The 26,819-nt window shown below is 38.0% G+C and overlaps 1 protein-coding gene across 1 annotated transcript in view; it reads right to left on the reverse strand.

Annotated features, from left to right (window-relative positions):
* Positions 1–2,813: 2,813 nt before the first annotated feature.
* Positions 2,814–26,819, reverse strand: part of LOC144824355 (uncharacterized) — a 141,659-nt gene continuing 117,653 nt past the window's right edge. The window contains exons 5-8 of the mRNA XM_078683468.1: positions 15,426–15,485; positions 5,127–5,564; positions 4,201–4,416; positions 2,814–3,170 (exon numbers count right to left, since the gene is read on the reverse strand). Of these exons, the coding sequence (XP_078539594.1) occupies positions 5,542–5,564; positions 15,426–15,485 (83 nt within the window). The 3' untranslated portion in view covers positions 2,814–3,170; positions 4,201–4,416; positions 5,127–5,541. The remainder of the gene's footprint in view (positions 3,171–4,200; positions 4,417–5,126; positions 5,565–15,425; positions 15,486–26,819) is intronic.

A 26,819-nucleotide genomic window follows, 5' to 3' on the forward strand; every position in this document is an offset into this window, starting at 1 on the left:
CCTGAAATGTGCCACACCATGAGATGTAAGCGGCCCTTCATTAGTAAGGAAGGTTGACCTCTTGATGAATCCAGAAGAAGATCCAAGAAACGAGCAATCGGGGACGGACACACACAAAACATCTCTATTATGACAGAGAACCCCGGTTAGGATTTCCATAGAGGAGTAATCAAAATGAGTTCTGCTTGCTGACTGTGGGTTAGAATGGACACACTCGGAATCAGAAACAAGCATTTACAATGCAATGGTCTCGGCAATATTATAGGTAGAGCTATTGGTATTGTTTTTTTTTAACCCTAAATAAATGGCATTGTAATTTCTGTTGGCATTAGCATAATATTTTGGATATGTGTTATCTATTGCATTAGCAGAGAGAGAGTGAGGTAGTGAGATATAGAGAGAGAGTGAAGTAGTGAGAGAGAGTGAAGTAGTGAGAGAGAATGAGGTAGTGAGAGAGAGTGAGGTAGTGAGTGAGTGAGGTATTGAAACAGTGATGTAGTGAGGGAGAGGGATGTTGTGACGTAGTTAGATGTAAGCAGAGAGTGATGTTGTGATGTAGTGAGAGAGAGAGAGGTAGTGAAAGTGAGTTAGTGAGATAGAAAGAGTGAGGTAGAGAGATAGAGAGTGAGTGATGTAGTGAGTTAGAGAGTGAAGTTGTGATGTTGGGAGATAGAGAGTGAGGTAGTGAGAGAGTGAGGTAGTGATGTTTTTAGAGAAAGAAGTTGTGAGATAGTGAAGTAGTGATATAGATAGAGGGGAGTAGTGATGTATAGAGAATTATGTAGTGAGAGAGAGTGATGTAGATAGAGAGTGAGGTAGTGAGAGAGAGTGAGGTAGTGAAAGAGTGAGTTAGTGAGGGAGAGGGATTTTGTGAGGTAGTGAGATAGAAACAGTGAGTGATGTTGTGACGTAGTGAGATAAAGAAAGAGTGAGGTGGTGAAAGAGAGAGTGAAAGTGACTTAGTGAGATAGAAAGAGTGTTGGTGGGTTAGTGAGATAGAGAGTGATGTAGTGGGTTGGAGAGAGAGAGTGAAGTTGTGAGGTAGTGAGATAGAGAGTGAGTTAGCGAGAGAGTGATGTAGTGATCTTTTGAGGGAGTGAGTTGTGTTATAGTGAGGTAGTGAGAGTGATATCGAAATAGATAGTGATGTTTGGGAGAGAGTTATGGAGAGAGAGAGTGAGTTAGTGTTATAGATATATTTTGAGTAGTGATGTAGTGATATTTTTTTGTGAGAGAGTGAAGTAGATAGAGAGTGAGGTAGTGAGAGATAGAGAGAGTGAGGTAGTGAAAGAATGAGGTAGTGAGGGTGGGAGTTGTTGTGATGTATTGAGATAGAAACAGAGAGTGATGTTGTGAAGTAGTGAGCTAGAGAGAGTGATGTAGTGAATGAGAGAGTGAAAGTGAGTTAGTGTATTTGAGAGAGAGAGAGTGAGGTAGTGAGAGAGAGTGAAGTAGTGAGTTAGAGAGAGAGTGAAGTTGTGAGGTATTGAGAGAGTGATGTAGTGAACTTTAGAGAGAGTGTGTCGTGATATAGTGAGGTAGTGAGAGAGAGAGAAATAGATAGAGTGAGGTAGTGATATAGAGAGTGTGAGGTAGTGACATAGAGAGAGTGAAGTAGTGAGTTGGAGAGAGAGAGTGAAGCTGTGAGATAGTGATAGAGTGATGTATTGAAGTTTTGAGAGAGTGTGTCGTGATATAGTGAGATAGAAATAGATAGAGTGAGGTAGTGATGTAGAGAGAGTGAGGTAGTGAGATAGAGAGAGTGAAGTTGTGAAGTAGTGTGTTAGAGAGAGAGTTATTTACTGTGGTAGTGATATTGTGATGCTGTGAGAAAGAGAGAGTTGAGTAGTGAGGTAGAGAGAGAGTGACAAAGTGTAGTAGTGTGAGAGATAGTGAGGTAGTGAGAGAGATAGTGAGTTAGTGAGAGAGAGAGGGAGGTAGTGAGAGAGAGAGTTAGGGAGAGAGAGAGTGACATAGTGAGAGAGCGAGCCAACCCCACACACATACAGACCCACCCACACAGAGGCACACACATATAAAGTGTATCACGCAGACATACATATAGAGCCACACATACAGAGTCAGCTAGACACACATAGAGAGCTATGCACACAAATATACAAAGCTACAGACATCCACATACATAGCCACTGACTTACACATACAGAGCTAGCCACAGACATAGTTACCTAACACACATAGTGAGCCAGCCACATAAAGATACTGAGCCATCTATACACACACATAGAGGCAACTATGCACTTATTGAGCTACACATACACTGAGCTACACACACGCACAGCTACACACATAGAACCACACAGACATACACAGACCCACACATACTGAGCCACACACACAGAGCCACACACACAGAGTGCCACACACACAGAGTTACACACATATATCCAGCCTAAACTTAGGTAGACACAGGCAGAGCTACTTTTAAATAGAGACACTTAGCCATAAAGCAATCTAGACAGACACATGTAGACAGACAGATCTACAGACATTCACACAGTGCAATATAGTGACAAATATAAAGCTACACTTTTACATACACACAGAGCTATAGACACACATACAGAGCTACTCATACACCCATAGCTAAGCAGTAAGAAGTAGATAGTTAGCAGTAGAGTGTGTAATATTTGTTAGTTTGATATTAAGGTGTAATTTTTGCACGTAATGTATACATAGTTGGTAATATGTATTTATCCTGTTTGAGTTTATGCATATATATATGTATATATGCATTTATAGTTTTGAAGAGCAAATACATTTTTATTGCTATTAAATAATGAGTAATGAAAAGTTTTTAACATCTTTTATTAATTACAATTATTATATACATTAGTTAACATTATTTAAACTTTGCATTTGTGTTATGTTTTAATGACGTTTTTGCAAGATTAATCAATTATTTCTAGAATGCATCCATTTCTAAATATAACATGTAAAGTTTTTGGCAAGTTCTGCATGAGAGCTTCTGCAAAGTCTTCTACGTCTGTTGGTATATTGAGGTAGTCCATTAGAATAGTATTTTCGATGTCCATGGATTTTAAAAGGTCAGTGTCTTGAATTTGTACCGTTATGGTACTTTTTTCCTGCGTAGTATTTTCAATTCCATATATTGTAATAGTAATTTTTTCCAATGGTGGTTCTATTATCTGCAAAGTAAAACATAATTGTTAATAGAGACATATAGTGTGCATTTTTATTATATTTAGTTATTGGAGTAGTACAGATGTTAAGTGACATAGAAAGTGCTATATTTAAAGAGAGAGAGTGAGGTAGTGAGAGCGAGAGAGAGTGATGTACTTATTTAGAGGCAGATAGTGAAGTTGTGAGGTATTGAGATAGAGAGTGAGGTAGTGATAGTGATGTAGTGATGTTTTGAGAGAGAGAGATGTTGTAAGATAGTGAGGTAGTGAGATAAATACAGTGGAGTATTGAGTTAGAGATATTGATATAGTGTGAGAGATAGTGAGTTAAAGAGAGTGAGTGAGGTATATTTTGAGTGAGGTAGTGAAAGTAAGAGAGTGAGGGAGTGAGATAGAAAGAAATAGAGTGAGGTAGTGAGATAGAGAGTGAATTTGTGACGTAGTGAGAAGGAGAGTGAGGTCGTGAGAGAGTGAGGTAGTGATAGATAGTGATGTAATGAGGTATTGAGAGAGAGAGTTAGTGAATTAGTGAGATAGTGATGTTGTGAGATAGAGAGAGTGGTGTAGTGATGTAGATAGAGTTAGGTAGAGAGAGAGTGAGTTAGTTAGTGAGAGTGAGTGATTGAGATAATGAGAGAGAGAGAGTGAGGTAGTTTTAGAGAGAGAATCAACCCACATATACATATAGACTTAGTCACATAGAGGTAGACATACACTATGTCAGTCACCCACACATACAGAGCCACCCATATATACATACAGAGCTACTCACACATATATACAGAGCTATACAGATACAGAACCACTCACATACACACATACATAGCCACCCACATACACATACAGAGCCACCCAACATACATACTGAGGCATTCACATAGACATAGAGAGTTACCCATACACATATAGAGCCACCCAAAAACGCACACAGAGGCACCCACGTACCCATTGAGCTATGCATACATTGAGCTACACTCAAAGCCACACATACACATAGAGCCACACAGGTACACAAGTACATTTTTTTTGTACTTACTTCTATATGTGTATTCCGAGTAGTATTCAACATTTTTTCATTATTAAATTCGTGGACGGTCAAGTGTGTCATTTTCACATAAGTTCCAAGTGTTATTGGGAATTCCGTTGCATTTCTCCACAATGTTATTTTAACAGAGCCTGTCGTGTCAATAACTGTAATAGATTTTAATTTTGTTTCTTGTCCTGACACAAAAATGTTTTTAGTTTCTTCTTCCTGTAAAAGAAAAAGTAAATATTAGTATTAATTTATTTTGTATATATAGTGTTAGTATAGCAGACAGAGTGCGGTGCAGACAGAGTGCGGTGCAGACAGAGTGCGGTGCAGACAGAGTGCGGTGCAGACAGAGTGCGGTGCAGACAGAGTGCGGTGCAGACAGAGTGCGGTGCAGACAGAGTGCGGTGCAGACAGAGTGCGGTGCAGACAGAGTGCGGTGCAGACAGAGTGCGGTGCAGACAGAGTGCGGTGAAGAGAGAGTGCGGTGAAGAGAGAGTGCGGTGAAGAGAGAGTGCGGTGAAGAGAGAAATTTGGTGAAGAGAGAATGTGTTGAAGACAGTGTGGTGTAGAGAGAGTGTGGGGAATAGAGAGTGGGGAAGAAAGAGTGTGGTGTGGAGAGAGTGTTTGAAGAGAGAGTGTTTTCAAGAGACAGTGTTGGGAAGAGAGAGTGTGGTGAAGAGTGTTGTGATGCGAAATTGTGGTGAATAGAGCGTTTTTGAAAGAGTGCGTTGGAGAGAGAGTGTGTTGGAGATAGAGTATGGTGAAGAGAGAGTGTGTGGAAGAGAGTGTGAGAGAGTGTGTGGGAAGAGAGTGTGTGGGGAAGAGAGTGTGTGGGGAAGAGAGTGTGTGGGAAAGAGTGTGTGGGGAAGAGAGTGTGTGGGGAAGAGAGCGTGTGGGGAAGAGAGTGTGTGTTGTACTTATTAACATACCTCGGATATTGTTCCCGATATGCTCATTAATGTCCATAATTTGGCTTCTCTTATTGTTTTAATAGGTGATACTGGTGGAGCTGGTGGTTCTAGTATGTTTTTTGCTTCTTGTAGAATTTCACTTGTAAGCGTTAAAGGTATCATCCTTGATATTTTTGTATGTTTGGTTAATAGTACAACATTGTTCTTTGCCAGGAAATTCCTTATAATAATTCCATGTCCTTGTTTGGTTTGATTGTACAAATCGTCATTATAGCATGTGGCTTTAATAAAACCACTTTCATGTGCTAGGGCAAGGTGGTATAAGATTTTGTCTTCTTTCTTAGCATTTTTGTAGTTTGTTTTTGGAGAACATGTTACAATATTTGCTCTTATTGCCTTCTGAAAAGGTTTGCTCTCATCTTGTTTTCCCATCTTAATTTCTTGTATAGAAATCATCTGAAATGAGAATAAACTGTGAGTATACATTTTGGATATAACTGGTGAAAACATTTTACTTTATCCTAAACTAACATATTACATTATACAACAGGCTTATTAAATAGAGAGAGTTATGTAGTGAGAGAGAGTGAGATAGAGAGTGAGGTAGTGAGAGACAGAGAGAGTGAGGTATTGAAAGAGTGAGGTAGTGAGGCTAAGGAATGTTGTGAGGTAGTGAGATAGAAACAGAGAGTGATGTTGTGAGTTAGTGAGATAGAGAGAGAGTGAGTTAGTGAAATAGAGAGTGTAAGTTATTTAGTGTGATAGAGAGAGTGATAGAGTGAGGAAGTGAGATAGAGAGAAAGTAATGTAGTGAGTTAGAGAGAGAGAGTGAAGTTGTGAGGTAGTGAGAGAGTATGTTAGTGAGTGAGTGATGTAGTGAACTTTTGAGAGAGTGAGCCGTGATATAGTGAGGTAGTGAGAGTGAGATAGAAATAGACAGAGTGATGTAGTGAGAGAGAGAGAGTGATGTAGTGAGTTAGAGAGTGAAGTTGTGAGGTAGTGTGTTAGAGAGTGATGTAGTGAGAGAGTGAGGTATGTAGAGACAGTGATTTAATGAGGTATTGAGAGAGATAGTTAGTGATGTAGTGTTATTGTGATGCTGTTATTTAGAGAGAGTTGAGTAGTGAGGTAGAGAGTGAGTTAGAGAGAGTGATTGAGTTAGTGAGAGAGTGAAGTAGTGTGAGAGATAGTGAGGTAGTGAGAGTGAGTTAGTGAGAGAGAGAGTGTGATGTAGTGATAGAGAGAGTTAGGGAGAGAGAGAGTGAGGTAGTGATAGAGAGAGAGCCAACCACACACACATACAGACCCATACACACAGAGCCACACACACACACAAAGTGTATCACTCTGACATACATACAGAGCCACATATATTGAGACAGCCATACACACAGAGAGCTATCAACACACATATACAGAGCTACAGACATACACATAGAGAGCCACTGACGTACACACATATAGAGTCACCTAACACATATACTGAGCCAGCCACATAAAGATAGCGAGCCACCCATACACACATATATACAACATGCTTATTAACTTGCTACCCATAAGGCTTTGTGATCACTATAATATGACTCTAATATACCATAGTGGCTTAAGTTTACATTACTATAGATATGATCTAAAGTTGATTTGTAGTCTGTTGTATATTCTGTTATTTTCTGCTCACATTTGAATTCGTTTAGCATATATTGTAGCAGTAGGTCAGCATTTTGTGATGATTGTGTTAAATCTATGTTGAAGTCACCCATTATGCAGTAATTATAATTAGGGTAAAAGTTCAATATTGTACTTAAAACTTGTAATAGTGTTTGTATCTGTACATGTGGTGGTTTGTATAGTATAACAAACAAGTAGTTGCAATTATTAAGCTGCAGAGTAAAATGTAGATTGTCAATTTCGTGTTGGGTTTCATATATAGGAATTAAGAAAATATTTTTTCTGTAGTAAATTGCTATTCCATGGTTTGTTACTTGATGGTGGAATTTATCAAATATTAATAGATGGTACTGTTCTATTAAGAAAGTATTGCTATCTGCTGTTCTAGTAGTGTTTATTTCAGTAAAGCATAGAATATCTGCATTCATTATATTTGTGTCTGCTTTTATAGCTGTGTAATTCTTTTGCAGTGAACGTATATTTTGTACTATAACATTACACATTTGGCTGTAGTTACATAATTGTGGTACAGATATTTGTAATTGCATATCTGTCCTTAATCTTGTCATTTCGTCATGTACTTTAGCATGTACAGCTATTTTGTCTGGGTTAAAGTTTTTAATATATATGTTAGCTAATGATTTGGCTCTGCTTAAAGCCACATAATGCAAATGATCTACTTTGCTATTGTTAAAGTGTTTGTAAAGTGGTTCAATAGTTTCTCCTTGTGTTCTATGTATAGTACGTGCAGGTGATTGTCGTAGGGGAAATTGTTTGCGTATAATTGTTATAAATTTTTTTGTAAATTGGAAATGTCGTGATATAGCATGTATTGGTGTCCAATTAGGCAAAATATTAGTGCTATATATGTGTTTATTTTCTTGCCTTTTATATTTACCAACATTTTCATTATCAAAATGAATCCATAAAACATTAGGGGTGTTATTTATAGTTTCTACAAATTCAACTATGCCTGTAGCACCATTTGTTAAGCCATCATTAACATTAATATTGTTAGTTAGATCATATCTTAATTTTAAGGCAATATGGACAATGAATGGCAGGCCCATTGTTTTTGTTGAGTCTGTAGGTAATTGAGTTAGGATTTTTTTAAACTATTTCAGTTAAGTCCGATGCAACGGTATCTACTGCTGTTGCTGTGTAAACAGGGTATTGTATTATATGTTGCAATAAAACTGCACTATTAATGCTATTAACTTCATTGTTAGTTCCCATAATATAATGGATGGTTTAGATAATGTTTTCTGGTGGTTCTTATTCTCGTGATTGTATCTGTACTATATCTTCATTAGCTTGTTTTCCTTCTCGTAATCTGTTTAGTAGTTCAGCAAATGGTAAGTCATTGAGCTGTCTCATAATTTTAGTTAACTCAAATAACTTAAAATGTTCTTGCCATAGATTAGTACTTAATGGTGTGTATGAATATCTCGAGTTTTCAAATATGTATGGGTCAAATACTGTCTTTAATTGATAAAAATCTCCAATTGCTAAAATTATACACCACCAAAAGGAGGTTAGACATTTTTATTTCTTGTAGTCTATTATGTATGAAATTGAATATATTTGCCCCTACCATTGAGATCTCATCAATTATTAATAATTTAAGATGCATTAATTGGTTTTGTAGTATGCTCCAGTTCTCATGAGTTAGTGGTTTGTAATTCAGTGTTTGCGAAACAGGTATTTTAAAAGCACTATGTAGGGTTTTACCATGAATGTTATGTGCTGCTTTGCCCGTTGGAGCTGTAAGCAATACATATATGTTGTCAGGATTTTCTCCTGCTTTAGTATTGTAGTATCGTAGTAATGTTTGGTAAAGTGCTGTGATGTACCTACTCCTGCACCACCTGTACAAAATGTGTAGCAGGGTGTTTCTTTTGTTTTTATCCAATGTAAGTGATGGTATATAAAGTTAAGTTGTTCATTGGTAAGATTTTGCATTATACTGTTATATTGGTCATCTGGTATTAAATTATTTGTTAGTGCTTCTTCAATACTTGTACTTCTAATGCCTAAATCGAATGATAAGTCATATATTATTTGTTCATTAGCTTGTACCTCTGGACATATGTTGTCATCATTTTCTATTTCTGTTAGAGGTATAAGAAATGGGTCTAATGTACTGTTTTCATTGTCGTTGGTTGTTAGTGTTTTATTATATTTATTATGATAAAAGTCAACTGTGCTTTGACTTTCTAGATAGCGTTCATAATATGTTTCTTTATGACCAATTATTTGATGTTCAACTCTCCATGGGTAATAAAGCATTATCAATTCTCTATAATAATTTTCTGAGTCATTGTTTTTGTTAAATCTACAATAGCAAACTATTTTTTGTTTTTTGCGTTTTGTATAGTCTACTTCTATTGCTTCATTTTACAGATTAATCTCAAGTTCTTCCTCATCTGAGCTATAAAAGTTATTTTCTGCGAGAAAATGTTCATGGTCTGTTTCTTTTTTTCCTTTCCTATTTTTTTTTTTTACATCATACATAGATGCATAGTCAGCTAATGTACATGTTTCTAATATTTCTGGGCGATTGCTGAACTTTACTATAATATTTTCATATTGTATGTTATTAGAAGTATCTGGCAATAAATTTATAGTCTCAATGTCTTTTAATAAGTATTTACGCTTTTCTTGTGGGCTTGTATTAATGAATACAAAAGATCTAGAACTTTTCCGTAAAGGAATTTGAAGTATAAGATAGGCAGCTTCTTGTGCACTTATTTCGGTACAGTTTAAGAATTCGTTACCTATATGCTTAAGTTGTTCTTTTATACTTGGATTGTGATATACTTCTTTTGCAGCTTGTGCAACTATTCTGCTCATTCCACGTTGAGATTTACTAATATGTGAAACTATATTTACAGCACAGGCATATGCATCTAAGATGTATTGTATATCTATGTTTGCTTGCCATGCTTGTAAAATTGTAGGATTGTAGTTATTAATAAAGCATTCAGCTGGTGTTCTTTGTAGAAAAATAGTTTTCTTTTCAATTATAGTCTGTATACATTTAAGATACTGTTTAATATCTAGTTGCATTGAATCTAAAAACTGACTAAAAGGGTTAGTTTGGAATTCTTGTGTGTTCATAGTTAGATGTATTAGTTCAATTTGCTGAAGGAGTCCTTGATCTGTTTTGTCTAGCTGTAATTGTTCTAAAATATAAGTTTCTGGCATTTGATATTTTAGGTACTGATATTTGCATGTTCTTTTATGTTTAATACGACAATTTTTTGTATGCCCGTGCCTTTGGAGTGGTAATAAAGACTCTATATTTGGATCTTGTGTTTTTGCACATGTTACATACTTATTTATAAAAGTAATAACTTCATTGAGTTCTGAAGTTTCATATTGTGGAGCATTCTCGATCCATATTATGGCATGTATATGTGGGGATCCTCGTTGTTGGAATTCTACTCTATAAAAGTAATCTATTATTTTGCCGATTGGATTACTTTCATGTAATAGTATACAATTAAATAGTTTTCTAACTTGGAAGTCAAAATGTCTTGCACAAGTTATAGGATTTCGTTGTATTAATGTGCATTTTGTTTCCCATGACATATTTTGAAATTCTTCTTTTGTACATTCCTTTTTGTTTTCACTACACAATAATATGTTAATTAAATGATACCATTTTGTTTCAGCAGCTGATAAAGTTAAAAAGAAAGTTGGTATCCCTAATTGTCTAATCATAGCAAATACATCTTTTTTGCATTGCTCCCAATATGGTGGCGAACTACGTACAGTTTTAAGTATTTTGTACCCCTCATTAAATTGTAGAATCTTGTCTAATTTTTGTTTTATGTCTTTTGCAGTTATAACATGCCCATTATTAAAGTATTTCCTAAGTGAGATGTATATTTTGCTATGTATTTGTTTTATGCGCAACTTTGTCAATTTAAAGAAAACATTTGTTATAGACTTTGCTACTCTTTGATCATTACTCCTTAATTCCCATTGACAAATTGTGCTGTAATGTACTGGTACATGCCTTTCTTTATTTGTTGGCCTTCGCTTGCCACAAAATATTGTAGGGAAAGCTAAATATTCTGAATCTATGTCTTCATAGAGACCTCTTGGTGTGTTATGTTCTACAGGTGCTAAATTTAAAATATTATTGTTTTCTGTAGTTATTGTTTCATTAGTTAACATAGTATCTAAATTCCCTGCTGCTATGTTGTCTTCAGAATCTGATGTACCGTTAGTATCAGAAGTGTCATTACAAGGTGTTATATTTGCAGGTGTATATTGCCAATCTGGATTAATGGTGACTCCATATTCTTTGAACATACTGCTAGTAGTTGCTAAATGTATTGCAGCCTGTTTAACTTTATTTGGTCTCACATTCTCCAAATGTGTATAAGATTTGTAACTTAATTTTCTTTTTAATTTAATGGGAATTGTCATGTTATCATTAATTTGCCTAGGTAAAACAGTAACAGTTGTCATAACATCTGCAGGTACATTAACTACTGCACCTGATAGAGATTTTTGGAACCCACGTGGTAGTGCTCTAATTTGTAAAAAAGGTATACTTGGCGATACTAATATTTCTTCTAAATTATGCAACTGTAAGGCTGCTGGGATATCAGGAAAAGTCATACCATTATAAAAAGAACAATGTGGTATTTTGTTCTTAGTAATATAGGTGTAACATGTTTTACATATCTCATCTGTTTTGAATTTGCTAATGTTACACAGTATGAATTTTGCTTTCTTTGTAATACTGTGTGTTTTTAATAAATTTTGTTTATGCCATAATTGATTGCAAATAGTGCAAGCAAACTCAGGATCATATGTGATTTGGGCGTGAAAGCTACTTATTATGTCAGTTGTGGTTTGTAACCTTATATTAGTATCAGTGTTATGTGTATTTTCTGCTTCTTGTGTATGCTTTCTTTTCCTGATAGTGTTTTGAACTTGTATCCTACTTGTTTGTGTTTGTAATTGATCACTATGTGTAAATGATACTGTTAGTACATTGTTATTGCTATTAGTTATGTTGGAAGTGAAATTAGTGTGTGTTGTCAAAAGCTCTTCATTTGCTTGACTATGCTGTTTACTGTGTTTGTAATTGCATTTTCTACTTGTATGTTTGTTATTGGAATATGTGTTAATGCATTTACAGATACCTTTGTAGTATGGACATATATGTTTTTTTTAGACTTCATTTTATTCTCGCTATTGTTTTTTAGTGTTGTGTTAAGTGATTTTTTGCTAATTGTTATTATTTTCACAGGAGTTAATTGTAAATTAATGCTCCGTGAATGTGTTAGTCTTTCTTTATTAGTTAACTTTATGATGTATTGTATAAGTTCATTAATAGATTCTATTTCTATAGCAATACATGTTCCATTAAGATGTGGTATTGCTTGTTCATCCTGGCTATGTGAATCAAATATAAAGTATGCATGGCTAGTTTTAAATACAGAAATGGCATTTTTCTCTATACAGATTAATACACCATTTTCTAAATTAATTGTTGAAGTTAATGCTGACATTAATTTTGCATTTTTACTTTGGTTTTCTTCAGTTATCTCACCTTTAAAGCTTTTTTAACCTTAATAGAATATATTATGTTATTGTGAACTATGTAGTTAGGTAAATTATGTTGTAGTTCACAATTATCTTTTTAAGAGAGTGCATTTCAGTATATAAAGCATCTCCAAGATCCATAATACAATTTAAATCTATAGTGTCCCAAGTAGATGCTGTTTTACAGTAGTTATGTAGTATAGCAAATATACTAATTGTTAGAGATTGTGAATTTTGTGATGTGTTTCCAATTGTGTTTTTTGCTGTTCTTGTGTGCTATTTACTCTATCTATATCTTGTGGAGTTTGTGCAAAATTTTCAGTATCTATGTTTCTATTTGTGTTTGTTAGACTTTTAGTCAATATGCTATTGGTCATATTTTCTGGAACTATTATTGTATTACTCCCAGTAATAGGTTTACATATATGAGGGTTATTATCTGTATATGTGTTGGTATGTAAATTACTTCTTGATGTAAGTGTGGCTCAGGGGTTAGAGGCAGCAGACCCGGAAGCTGAGATCGGTCCTGGACCAGGGTTCAATTCCCCGCCTCGGCGGGGTCTTGGGCTAAAAACTCCACGGACTCGATAATTCTCGCCCCGGTGCCTCCTCGACTCACGGGTTCACACTCTGCAACTCTGGGCAATAGCTTGCTTAATCTCCACAACGGCCCCTCGCGGCGGGATGCCTGACTTTCACCTTGTGGATACCCTGCTATCTCACAGGGGAATACCAGGAAGGGTTCCCTAAGCAAGCGCCGGGAAACCCACTGCGGGTAGCTGTGCGCTATATAAGCTCAACTACATTTACATTTACATGTTTGTTGTTGTTAATTTATGTTTATGCTATTTTGCTTAAGTGTTTTGCTAACTATACTAGCATATGTGTTAGTAGTAGTACTATTCTGTGGTGTACTAGTATATTGTGGTGGATCTAGGTTACTGCTGTTAGTTGTAGATAGTTTTGTAGTTGTTGTAGGAGTTAAAAATAATTTGGATCTGATCTAGTACTAAGAGTATTAGCTAATGATGTTGATGGCTGTTCTACATTAGTAAAAGTTCTGATTTTAGATTCGCGTATGATATTTTTTGCTGTTTCTATACGTGTCTGAAAGGTGTGTGTGAAAAAATGTCTACATGCTTCAGTAGAATGCACATATATATATATTTTCTTGGTATTGAATTTCTATTTTGTTCATTATTGACTATTGCTTTTTGAAACGTATCTTTTTTAATTGTAGTTATATTTATAGGAGTTAATTCATATGCTACGCAATTATCATTTGGCCCTTTAATGCTATGTGCAAGCTTAGTGATGTAGTCTAGAAGATTTTCAAATGGTATTTGTATAGTAATACATGTTCCATTTGGGTGAGGCATTCCTGTGTTATCGCGGCTATGTGAATCAAATACAAAGTATGAATTGTTATTGTTTATAATTGATATAACATACTTATCCATGCAAAGTAAAACACCTGAGTTAAAATCTAGTGCAGCTTTTAATACTGTTAGTAATGTTGGTGATGATGGGTCAAAATGTTTCAATATGTCCCCATATGAAGGTTCTTTAAGCTTAAGTGCATAGATAGTTTTATTGTGTTGTACAAAATTAGGTATTTCGTCTGGATGCATAAGTATTTCTTTATTAATTGAATGCATATCTGTATATAAAGCATCACCTAAGTCCATAATGTGATGTAAATCTTCTCTAGTCCATGTATTTGCAACTTTGTTATAGTTGTGGATAATAGCAAATGTGCTATTTGGCAAACATTGCCTCCCTCTTGAATTACTTGAAAATCTCATATGCCCCTGATGATAATCTGCTTGCAGTATTTTGCTCATATTTATTGCTATACAGAAAGTATTTCCTTATTAAACTGTTGTCTAAAAAGTATATTGTGTATGTTATATTTGTATATAATTAGTTTTTTATAGCACAGCACAAAAAAATTGTTATGTATATTTATATATATATATATATATATAAATGTTATATATATATCTATAAATATATCTTTTAAGTGAATTATTTATTTTTATATATGCTAATATATGGATGTTGTACACACTTTTTTTAATTTTATCTGTGTAGGTAATGAAAATATTACCTAAGTTTTTTTAAGATGATGCCTTGCTAAGGAATTTCCAATGTCTGGAGCTTAGCAAAATATATATTTATGGTACACAAAAAGATATTAATGAGAATTGAAGTACATTGTAGCTAACCACTATATATATTTATATATATATATATATATATATATATATCAATATTTGTATATATATATCTATATATATCCGTTCACCAATCCCACTGATCAGCTCTGCACGCCGATCCCACAACGCGGGTACAGACCACAGCAACGCTGAAAAATTAGTTCAAGGTAGTTTTAATGCTCCCAGATCCCCAGCATACTATACTGATTTATATGAAATGTTGTATATTGTTACAGTAGGGATATTTTCTAACTTTATTTTTTCTTGTTGATTTGCTAAGGAATTGCCAACATGTGTTGTTTATCCAAAAATAATTTGTTAGTTGAGTTAAATGATCTTACTTCCTATAGATGAATCTTTTGGCTATTTATTTTCTATATGTAAATATATATATATAACTATATATCTTTATATGTCCACATATATATTTTTATATATATATATAGAGAGAGAGACAGAGAGAGGTTGTGTTATTTTTTTATTAAATGTTATGTATAAGTAAAGTGAGATTTTTATTTTTAATATTTTTTTATTGCTACCCTATTTTTTTTATCTTGTAATGTTTTAAGTATTGTTTATATAATCTTACTAGGTATTTATTATTTATACTTGAGGATATCTTTTTTTAATTTTAGTAGGATATTCTATACATATATATATATATGTAAATATATGTATATGCATGCACACACACATATATATCTATATATCTATCTATATATATATGTCTTTCAATCTATGTATATATAGAGAGTAAATGAGTTATCTTATCTTGTTTATAGATCTATAATATATAGATGTTTTGAAAAGGCTTCTTACTGTTACAGGTGGATGGAGAAACAAAACAAATATGTACTTTTACCTCGATGTTGTTGGGACACACAATTAGCAACATGTGATCTTGTAATGAAGAATTGGCAACCTATGAAAAAGGAGAAAAAAGCTTTAATGATTATTTGCAATAATAGTATTCATTAATGTATTGTATTACAAGAAAGAATGTAAGGTAATGGAAGTGTTTGGTAAAGTGTAGTTGTTTTTTTGAGTAAGTAGTAAATAATAGTGTAGTTGTATTTGTACTATAGTGTTTGTAGATAAGCATGTATTAAATATTGTGTAGCCTAGAGTAGTAAAGAGTGTTGAGTAGATTGTGTGTGTAAAGAGTGTGTGTGTGTAAAGAGTGTGAGAGCGCAATACTGAGAGCGTAATATAGAAAGTGTGTATAGAGAGTATGTACAGAGATTGTGTGTTACAGAGAGTGTGTTACAGAGAGTGTGTTACAGAGAGTGTGGTACAGAGAGTGTGGTACGGAGAGCGTGGTACGGAGAGCGTGGTACGGAGAGCGTGGTACGGAGAGCGTGGTACGAAGAGCGTGGTACAGAGAGAGTGGTACAGAGAGCATGGTACAGAGAGCATGGTACAGAGAGCGTGGTAGAGAGAGCGTGGTAGAGAGAGCGTGGTACAGAGAGCGTGGTACAGGGAGCGTGGTAGAGAGAGCATGGTAGAGAGAGCGTGGTAGAGAGAGCGTGGTAGAGAGAGCGTGGTAGAGAGAGCATGGTACAGAGAGTGTGGTACAGAGAGTGTGGTACAGAGAGTGTGGTACAGAGAGTGTGGTACAGAGAGTGTGGTACAGAGAGTGTGGTACAGAGAGTGTGGTACAGAGAGTGTGGTATAGAGAGTGGGGTACAGAGAGTGTGGTACAGAGAGAGTGGTACAGAGGGTGTGAGCGTAATACAAAGAGTGTAATAAAGAGAGTGTAATACAGAGTGTGTTTCTTAGAGACCATGTCTTAGAGTGTATTAAAGTGTCTCTGTGTGTGTTAGAGAGTGTGTGTGTAGTGAGTGTGTGTGTGTGTATGCATGTGTAGAGAGTACATTTATAGAGTGCATGTGTTAAAAAAGTAGATGTAAAAAGTTTGTGTACAGAGTGCATGTAAAGAATATATAGTGAAAGTGTGTGTTAGAGAGTATTAGGAGAGTGGTAGTAGTGTATTATTAGTGTTATAATATAGATTTAGAAAGTAAAAAGAGGTGAAAAAGTTGACAATGCCTCACGTAAGCAATCCAAGTGGAGTTTGCAGATTAGTACTCACCTGCACTCACTTTATCATCATTAGCTATTGCCAACTTATAGTGCACCACACTCTATGCATCACACTCTTTGCACCACGCTCTCTGCACCACGCTCTCTGCACCATGCTTTCTGCACCACGCTTTCTGTATTATGCTTTATGCACCATGCTCTCTGCAACACGTTCTCTGTATCACACTTACAGTGTGGTCCAGAGAATGTGGTACAGAGAGGGTAATACAGAGAGCGTAATACAGAGAGTGTAATACAGAGAGCTTAATACAGAGAGCGTAATACACAGAGCGTAATACACAGAGCGTAAGACAGAGAGCGTAAGACAGAGAGCGTAAGACAGAGAGCGTAAGACAGAGAATGTGTAACAGAGTGTGGTACAGAGAGCGTGGTACAGAGAGCGTGGTACAGAGAGCGTGGTACAGAGTGTGTGAGCATAATACAAAGAGTATAATAAAGACAGTGTAATACAGAGTGTGTTTTTTAGAGACTATGTCTTAGAGAGAGTGTATTAAATTGTCTGTGTGTGTTAGAGAGTGTGTGTAGAGAGTGTATGTGTATGCATGTGTAGAGAGTGCATTTATAGAGTGCATGTGTTAAAAAAGTAGATGTAAAAAGTTTGTGTACAGAGTGCATGTAAAGAATATATAGTGAAAGTGTGTGTTAGAGAGTATTAGTAGAGTGGTAGTAGTGTATTATTAGTGTTATAATATAGATTTAGAAAGTAAAAAGATGTGAAAAAGTTGACAATGCCTCACGTAAGCAATCCAAGTGGAGTTTGCAGATTGGTTCTCACCTGCACTCACTTTATCATCATTAGCTATTGCCAACTTATAGTGCACCACACTCTATGCATCACGCTCTCTGCAACACGCTCTCTGCAACACGCTCTCTGCACCATGCTTTCTGCACCACGCTTTCTGTATTACGCTTTATGCACCATGCTCTCTGCAACACGCTCTCTGTATCACACTTACAGTGTGGTCCAGAGAATGTGGTACAGAGAGGGTAATACAGAGAGCGTAATACAGAGAGCGTAATACAGAGAGCGTAATACACAGAGCGTAATACACAGAGCGTAATACACAGAGCGTAAGACACAGAGCGTAAGACAGAGAGCGTAAGACAGAGAATGTGTAACAGAGTGTGGTACAGAGAGCGTGGTACAGAGAGCGTGGTACAGAGAGCGTGGTACAGAGAGCGTGATACAGAGAGCGTGGTACAGAGAGCGTGGTACAGAGAGTGTGGTACAGAGAGTGTGGTACAGAGAGTGTGGTACAGAGAGTGTGGTACAGAGTGTGTGAGCATAATACAAAGAGTATATTAAAGAGAGTGTAATACAGAGTGTGTTTTTTAGAGACTATGTCTTAGAGAGAGTGTATTAAAGTGTCTGTGTGTGTTAGAGAGTGTGTGTAGAGTGTGTGTGTATGCATGTGTAGAGAGTGCATTTATAGAGTGCATATGTGAAAAAAGTAGATGTAAAAAGTTTGTGTACAGAGTGTATGTAAAGATTATATAGTGAAAGTGTGTGTGTTAGAGAGTATTAGTACAGTGGTAGTAGCGTATTATTAGTGTTATAATATAGATTTAGAAAGTAAAAAGATGTAAAAAAGTTGACAATGCCTCACATAAGCAATCCAAGTGGAGTTTGCAGATTGGTTCTCACCTGCACTCACTTTATCATCATTAGCTATTGCCAACTTATAGTGCACCACACTCTATGCATCACACTCTTTGCACCACGCTCTCTGCACCACGCTCTCTGCACCATGCTTTCTGCACCACGCTTTCTGTATTATGCTTTATGCACCATGCTCTCTGCAACACGCTCTCAGTATCACACTTAGTGTGGTCCAGAGAATGTGGTACAGAGAGGGTAATACAGAGAGCGTAATACAGAGAGTGTAATACAGAGAGCTTAATACAGAGAGCGTAATACACAGAGCGTAATACACAGAGCATAAGACCGAGAGCGTAAGACAGAGAGCGTAAGACAGAGAGCGTAAGACAGAGAGCGTAAGACAGAGAATGTGTAACAGAGTGTGTGGTACAGAGAGCGTGGTACAGAGAGCGTGGTACAGAGAGCGTGGTACAGAGAGTGTGGTACAGAGAGTGTGGTACAGAGTGTGTGAGCATAATACAAAGAGTATAATAAAGACAGTGTAATACAGAGTGTGTTTTTTAGAGACTATGTCTTAGAGAGAGTGTATTAAATTGTCTGTGTGTGTTAGAGAGTGTGTGTAGAGAGTGTGTGTGTATGCATGTGTAGAGAGTGCATTTATAGAGTGCATGTGTTAAAAAAGTAGATGTAAAAAGTTTGTGTACAGAGTGCATGTAAAGAATATATAGTGAAAGTGTGTGTTAGAGAGTATTAGTAGAGTGGTAGTAGTGTATTATTAGTGTTATAATATAGATTTAGAAAGTAAAAAGATGTGAAAAAGTTGACAATGCCTCACGTAAGCAATCCAAGTGGAGTTTGCAGATTGGTTCTCACCTGCACTCACTTTATCATCATTAGCTATTGCCAACTTATAGTGCACCACACTCTATGCATCACGCTCTCTGCACCACACTCTCTGCAACACGCTCTCTGCACCATGCTTTCTGCACCACGCTTTCTGTATTACGCTTTATGCACCATGCTCTCTGCAACACGCTCTCTGTATCACACTTACAGTGTGGTCCAGAGAATGTGGTACAGAGAGAACAATACAGAGAGCGTAATACAGAGAGCGTAATACAGAGAGCGTAATACACAGAGCGTAATACACAGAGCGTAATACACAGAGCATAAGACACAGAGCGTAAGACAGAGAGCATAAGACAGAGAGCGTAAGACAGAGAATGTGTAACAGAGTGTGGTACAGAGAGCGTGGTACAGAGAGCGTGGTACAGAGAGCGTGATACAGAGAGCGTGATACAGAGAGCGTGGTACAGAGAGCGTGGTACAGCGAGTGTGGTACAGAGAGTGTGGTACAGAGTGTGTGAGCATAATACAAAGAGTATATTAAAGAGAGTGTAATACAGAGTGTGTTTTTTAGAGACTATGTCTTAGAGAGAGTGTATTAAAGTGTCTGTGTGTGTTAGAGAGTGTGTGTAGAGAGTGTGTGTGTATGCATGTGTAGAGAGTGCATTTATAGAGTGCATATGTGAAAAAAGTCGATGTAAAAAGTTTGTGTACAGAGTGTATGTAAAGAATATATAGTGAAAGTGTGTGTGTTAGAGAGTATTAGTACAGTGGTAGTAGCGTATTATTAGTGTTATAATATAGATTTAGAAAGTAAAAAGATGTTAAAAAGTTGACAATGCCTCACATAAGCAATCCAAGTGGAGTTTGCAGATTGGTTCTCACCTGCACTCACTTTATCATCATTAGCTATTGCCAACTTATAGTGCACCACACTCTATGCACCACGCTCTCTGCACCACGCTCTCTGCAACACCCTCTCTGCACCATGCTTTCTGCACCACGCTTTCTGTATTCTGCTTTATGCACCATGCTCTCTGCAACACGCTCTCTGTATCACACTTAGTGTGGTCCAGAGAATGTGGTACAGAGAGCGTAATACAGAGAGCGTAATACAGAGAGCGTAATACAGAGAGCGTAATACAGAGAGAGTAATACAGAGAGTGTAATACAGAGAGTGTAATACAGAGAGCGTAATACACGGAGCGTAAGACACAGAGCGTAAGACACAGAGCGTAAGACACAGAGCGTAAGACACAGAGCGTAAGACAGAGAGTGTAAGACAGAGAGCGTAAGACAGAGAATGTGTAACAGAGTGTGGTACAGAGAGCGAGGTGCAGAGAGCGAGGTGCAGAGAGCGAGGTGCAGAGAGCGTGGTACAGAGAGCGTGGTACAAAGAGTGTGGTACAGAGAGTGTGGTAAAGAGAGTGTGGTACAGAGAGTGTGGTACAGAGAGTGTGAGCATAATACAAAGAGTATAATAAAGAGAGTGTAATACAGAGTGTGTTTTTTAGAGACTATGTCTTAGAGAGATTGTATTAAAGTGTCTGTGTGTGTTAGAGAGTGTGTGTGTAGAGAGTGTGTGTGTATGCTTGTGTAGAGAGTGCATTTATAGAGTGCATGTGTGAAAAAAGTAGATGTAAAAAGTTTGTGTACAGAGTGTATGTAAAGAATATTTAGTGAAAGTGTGTGTTAGAGAGTATTAGTAGAGTGGTAGTAGTGTATTATCAGTGTGATAATATAGATTTAGAAAGTGAAAAGATGTGAAAAAGTTGACAATGCCTCACGTAAGCAACCCAATTGGAGTTTGCAGATTGGTTCTCACCTGCACTCACTTTATCATCATTAGCTATTGCCAACTTGTAGTACACCACACTCTCTGCATCACGCTCCCTGCATCATGCTCCCTGCACCACGCTCTCTGCACCACGCTCTCTGCACCACACTCTCTGCAACACGCTCTCTGCAACACACTCTCTGCACCACACTTACAGTGTGGTACAGAGAATGTGGTACAGAGAGTGTGGTACAGAGAGCGTGGTACAGAGAGCGTAATACAGAGAGCGTAATACAGAGAGCGTAATACAGAGAGCGTAATGCACAGAGCGTAATACCCAGAGCGTAATACCCAGAGCGTAATACCCAGAGCGTAAGTGCTTAATTTGTAAAATATGAAGTGCAGGTGCTCAAATTTTTTTAACAGGCCACACCCACTTCCTGTGGCCCCACCCTCTTCTAGCAGTGGCTCCACCCACTTACTCCAGTTGCTTCACCCGCATCCTCAACTGGTACTGCTGACTCTCAAGTACTGGAAAACTAGCACATGGTGGCAAAGGTTATTTTAGTCTACCTTGGACAGTTGCAATATGGGAGCTTCCATGCAAGATGGTGGCTGAAGTGAAGCAGCATGACAGTAGCAAGTATTGGGTGTTCTACAGTTCCTATCTCAAAAGGAATGTAAGAGAGCCAATGTTGAAAAGGAGATGTATTTTTACTTTTTTAGGTCAGGATTGCATGCCATCCCCACTTGGAAGGTCTATCTCCCTTGTTTCACAGAATGTCAACATTTCATGTGGATCTCCGTTGAGCAGCTCGCTGCTCAATAAACACTATGGTTCCCCATGGGTTCGCACCTCAATTTAAGACCATTCTAGTCAGCTGGTCTTTTGTCCTATATGATGTGGAAAGCCAAGTATGTTGCAGTTAACTGAATGAAGTCAAGTGGAGTATTGGTGTTCTCAGCTTTGTGGGCGGCATGTGGTCAATGATTGCAAGCATGAGCAGGGTTCAACAAATCAACATGCACATCTGAATTGCTTAGAAAATGACAGAGATGGAAGAACCAAAAAATAATTAAATACAGAAAGTATTCGATTAATAAAAAGTGTGCGTCCACGCTCTAGAGACAGAGGAGGAAGGAAGTGGAAAGTGATTGAACAAGAACATTAGAAAAAGGAATGAGAGCAGTGCAAATCCAAATTCAAATAATTAAACAAACATATGCCGTTTAGTTTGACTATTAGCGTTATTATCAGTCTATAATATAGCTTTAAAAATGTGACATTGCACTTAGTAACATTGTGTTTGGAGGACCTGAGCTCCCTTTCCTCCCTTCTTGTGTGAGGCACTCCCTTTCCACAGCGTCTTTCAGTCATCATTTTAAAAGACATCCAGTAAAACATTGTGGCTAGGCCTCCAGATTCAAAATAGTGCAAACCACCTTCCAAAGCATATGTGTTGGGGGAGGCAGCCTTAGAGCACGTGGTTCGGAGCTTTGCATGTGTTCAATGCATGAAGCTGCTGTTCACTGGTCTGCGAGTGATGCACGTACCTGAGAGCATTTTGCATGTGGATGAGAGATGATGATGTGTTTTAGCGACTGTAGCGCAGAGCTTTGACCAGGAACACGCACAGTGCAGGCCTGTGGTGGTTTCACGCTCTTGCTTCATAGTGCAGACACGCTCTGCTTCCTGCAGCTGCCGACATGAAACACACCTCCTGCAGAGCAACAAAATAAACTCATCCGGACCAAATGCCTGACGGTGCTGATGCTGTCGGTCTGGTCAGCTCCCCAGGGCGGAACACCTCTCACAGACACAGTAACTCCTAGTCACAGCCTCGCCCACCGACCCCCCACTCCTGGGCGCGCGAAGCGGGTTTGTGATGCAGTTTGCCGCAGTGCTTAATTTGTAAAACAGTAAGTGCTGGTGCACAAAGTTTTGCTCAAATCCTGTAAATGGATGTATGAAAATTGGGGATGCCGCATAGCAATTTTACGTATTCTTGATTACACATCATGCGTATTTCACCCCTTTCCCTTAACTCATGTATGTTCTTTTTTTGTTACTGCTTTCTTCCTAAGTCACTGTTTTATCATATTTCTCTTCCTCTCCTCTTTTTATGTTTTTCTCTCTCTGCTTTGGGTGAAAGTCTGATTAAGAAAAATAGTTAACAGTCCCAAAAAATAGGTGCTGGTGGGCCCCACCTGCATCAGCCAGTTCAAATCAAGCGCTGAGACAGCATATTTAATATGCCTTTCCGTCACGGGCACCAACTTCCGAACCAGGTTAAGGCTCCACACTCCCCGAAACTTATATTCATACACACTCAGAATGTGCCAGCGCTCATAGGGTTACAACTGCTGCATAGTACCAGAAATGGAAGGGCACTGTGAGGCCGGACTGTCCCAACAGGATGTGAGAGGTTCCAACGCACACGCTCTCAGTTGCCTGCAAATAAATGATCATAATTACTCAGTCTTGCTTTCAAAATGCAGCTGACTAAATTGTGATGACCAGGTGAGTATAGGCGCACAACAGAAGTATGGCTTTAAGTTCAAAGTCTATAGTAATACTGTGTGTCTCAAAGCAAAGAATGGAAGGTCACCCTTCTTCCATACAACCCAGAATAAATTCCAAGATAAACAATTCAAAAAATTCCTTGCTGAGCAACACTTAATACAATCAAAAGGTGCATATATATACAACAATATTATGTCAGTCCCAAGTATCCCAGGAGGGGAGTTTCACTTCATTCGTAACACCAGGATATGTTGTAATTGCAAGTAGTAATTCTCAAGATTTCTGAAGTCTCTATATTCTTTATGAAGAAAGTCACTTCAATTATCACACCAGTTCAAATTTGTAGTTTCGCAGCATCAATCCAGTATTTATTGTTAGTTATTCTTCCATCAGTCAACAAATGTACAGCCAACACGTGTTTCGTCTGGCATTAATATCATGCCATTCGACTTCTTCAGGGCTGCAAGCCAAGCAAATAACAATCAGATACTAACTATAACCCATAACACTGAGATTACCAATTTATGGAGTTATTTAAGAATTAATAATCTTCATCACCACCTAGGTGATGTACAATACAATTAATGTAGGAGAGTGAATATATTGGACTTTGATTTGAATATTATTTTGGACTCAAATAAGTGAAGAAATTCATACAGTGGGACTCCAACAAACCCCTCCCAATTTAGTGAGTAACCTTATATTTTAGTTGGATATTTGATGATAAAGTGGCAGTCGCTAGACTAAGGATTGGTTCCTTTCGTTTCAGAGTTCAGCGGTTGATTATGTGTTGGAAATTATATAAATAAAAGAGAAAATTCATCTGGAATTGGTAAATCTGTTATACGTTATCTACTTCTGACATACCTGGGACTTTGGATTTCCTCTTGTTCTCTTTAACACCAGGGTTTGCACCATTTTATATGGTGTTCTTATTTTCAACTTTCTAAACTTATCTTTTAACCCTCAATTAGATTGACATATTGGGACTTTCCTTTACACCTAGGTGGTGATGAAGATTATTAATTCTTAAATAACTCCATAAATTGGCAATCTCAGTGTTATGGGTTATAGTTAGTATCTGATTGTTATTTGCTTGGCTTGCAGCCCTGAAGAAGTCGAATGGCATGATATTAATGCCAGACGAAACACGTGTTGGCTGTACATTTGTTGACTGATGGAAGAATAACTAACAATAAATACTGGATTGATGCTGCGAAACTACAAATTTGAACTGGTGTGATAATTGAAGTGACTTTCTTCATAAGGAATATAGAGACTTCAGAAATCTTGAGAATTACTACTTGCAATTACAACATATCCTGGTGTTACGAATGAAGTGAAACTCCCCTCCTGGGATACTTGGGACTGACATAATATTGTTGTATATATATGCACCTTTTGATTGTATTAAGTGTTGCTCAGCAAGGAATTTTTTTAATTCAAAATGCAGCTGCCTGGTGTTCTGGAGCGCACCGAAATAGTCTGCACATAGAAGCCTCTTCACTCAACTCTGGAAGAAAAGCGAAGAAGTGTCCTGATTAAGTGCACCTAAGAAGCCCCCACGGAATGCACTCCTAGCAGCGTCAGCACCCAGTGCTGTGCTGCCACCATAGTGAAGTCAGCAAGAGGCTGTGCCTGCTGCACCGATCACGCATGAGCCAAGCAGTTCCCAGCTCCTACTGGTCTATTCTATTGTCTTGTGATTGGTGAGCTGCTTAATGGACGGACATGGAAGCACTTCAGCAATCAAAAGAAAATAGAACACGCCACAAGTTTGTTGATAAAACCAGCAGGAGTTGTGAACTGCTTGGCTCATGCGTTCACACTATATACAATAATATAATTAAATCTAAGATTATTTAAACTCACCTGACCTCGATGGATCAGAGTCTTCCGGGGCCAAGCTTTGTTCCTGTGCCAGCTATTCCACGTGCATGTGGCTGGCATCCTGCTGGGAGAAAACCCCTTTGAAGGGTGGCAGACTGTTTGGCAGCGTGGATGCTGGCTGGCCCTTTGTATTTCACCAGCGCTGTTCGTGTGTGTCACTGTCCTCAAAACCGTCTGTTTTACTTGCCTTTGCACTGCAGCATGATAGTAGCAGCTGCAGCAAGTCCTGGGACAGGAGCCCCTCGGTCTCCAGAGTGGGAGTCTCAGAGCCACCCCGAGGATCCTCTAAGCAGCCTCGTTCGGACAGTCACAACAGGGCCTCATAATGAGAGGCTCAGGCGGTGGTGCGAGGAGTGGGGCTTCAAAAACGAAACTTACAAACATAACTTCCGCCCGCTCGCACCGCCCAGTTAATTACAACATTTTCTGTCACGGGCTTGGGCAACAAATGAACAATGTTGCCACTTGCCGTGGTGCTGAAGTCCCAGTGAGAGCACAAAAGGTCGAATTAATTATGTATGGCAGGCCGGCTTCAGCTGAATTCAGTTCAGTGAGTGCGAGGCTCGAGCTGTTTAAAAAGTAAGGCATCAAGGCACGCACTTTTAATTTACTCCGACGACCTCAGGCTCACATTGACTTTGTGCGAGAGTGCCTCACCACCATAGACCCGGCCCTGTTCAATAAGTGCCGGTGCTAAGCACCTGCACAAATTAAGCACTGGTAATACCCAGAGCGTAATACACAGAGCGTAATACACAGAGCGTAAGACAGAGCGTAAGACAGAGTGTAAGACAGAGAGCGTAAAACAGAGAGCATAAGATAGAGAGCATAAGACAGAGAATGTGTAACAGAGTGTGGTACAGAGTGCGTGGTACAGTGTGTGTGGTACAGAGTGCGTGGTACATAGTGCGTGGTACAGAGTGCGTGGTATAGAGTGCGTCGTATAGAGAGTGTGGTACAGAGTGTGTGGTATAGAGAGTTAGGTACAGAGAGTGTATGTACAGAGAGCGTGGTACAGAGAGCGTGGTACAGAGAGCATGGTACAGAGAGCGTAGTACAGAGAGCGTAGTACAGAGAGCGCATGGTACAGAGAGCGCATGGTACAGAGAGCGTATTACAGAGAGCATAATACAGAGAGCATAATACAGAGAGCATAATACAGAGTGCGGATTTGGGGGGCGTAAGTTTTGCTGTTCTTTGGACAGTGTCGTTATGTGTCGCTCAGAACCACAAAAGTACGGCCCCAACTCTGAAAATGGCCCTAGTTTTGTAAATGCCATTTTGCGCTGATCGTCTCTGCAAGAAGTTTCTGAGTACTCCTTTCAACGGTATGTTTGCTTGCTTGTATTTTTTTTTATGTAAGATGTTTTTCTAATCTTTATTTTCTTTTTTCTAGGTCCAATATGGCCTGCGGCGTCTCCCTGCAGCGATGTGCACCACTGTGCATGAAGTAGTTTCGATATGCGGCTCTTTTGCAGTTTGAGGTAAGCTATCTTTTCTATTTTACTAAAGCTAT

The sequence above is a fragment of the Lissotriton helveticus genome, chromosome 3_1 (genome assembly GCF_964261635.1).
Source record: "Lissotriton helveticus chromosome 3_1, aLisHel1.1, whole genome shotgun sequence".
In the NCBI taxonomy this organism is placed as follows: Eukaryota; Metazoa; Chordata; class Amphibia; order Caudata; family Salamandridae; genus Lissotriton; species Lissotriton helveticus.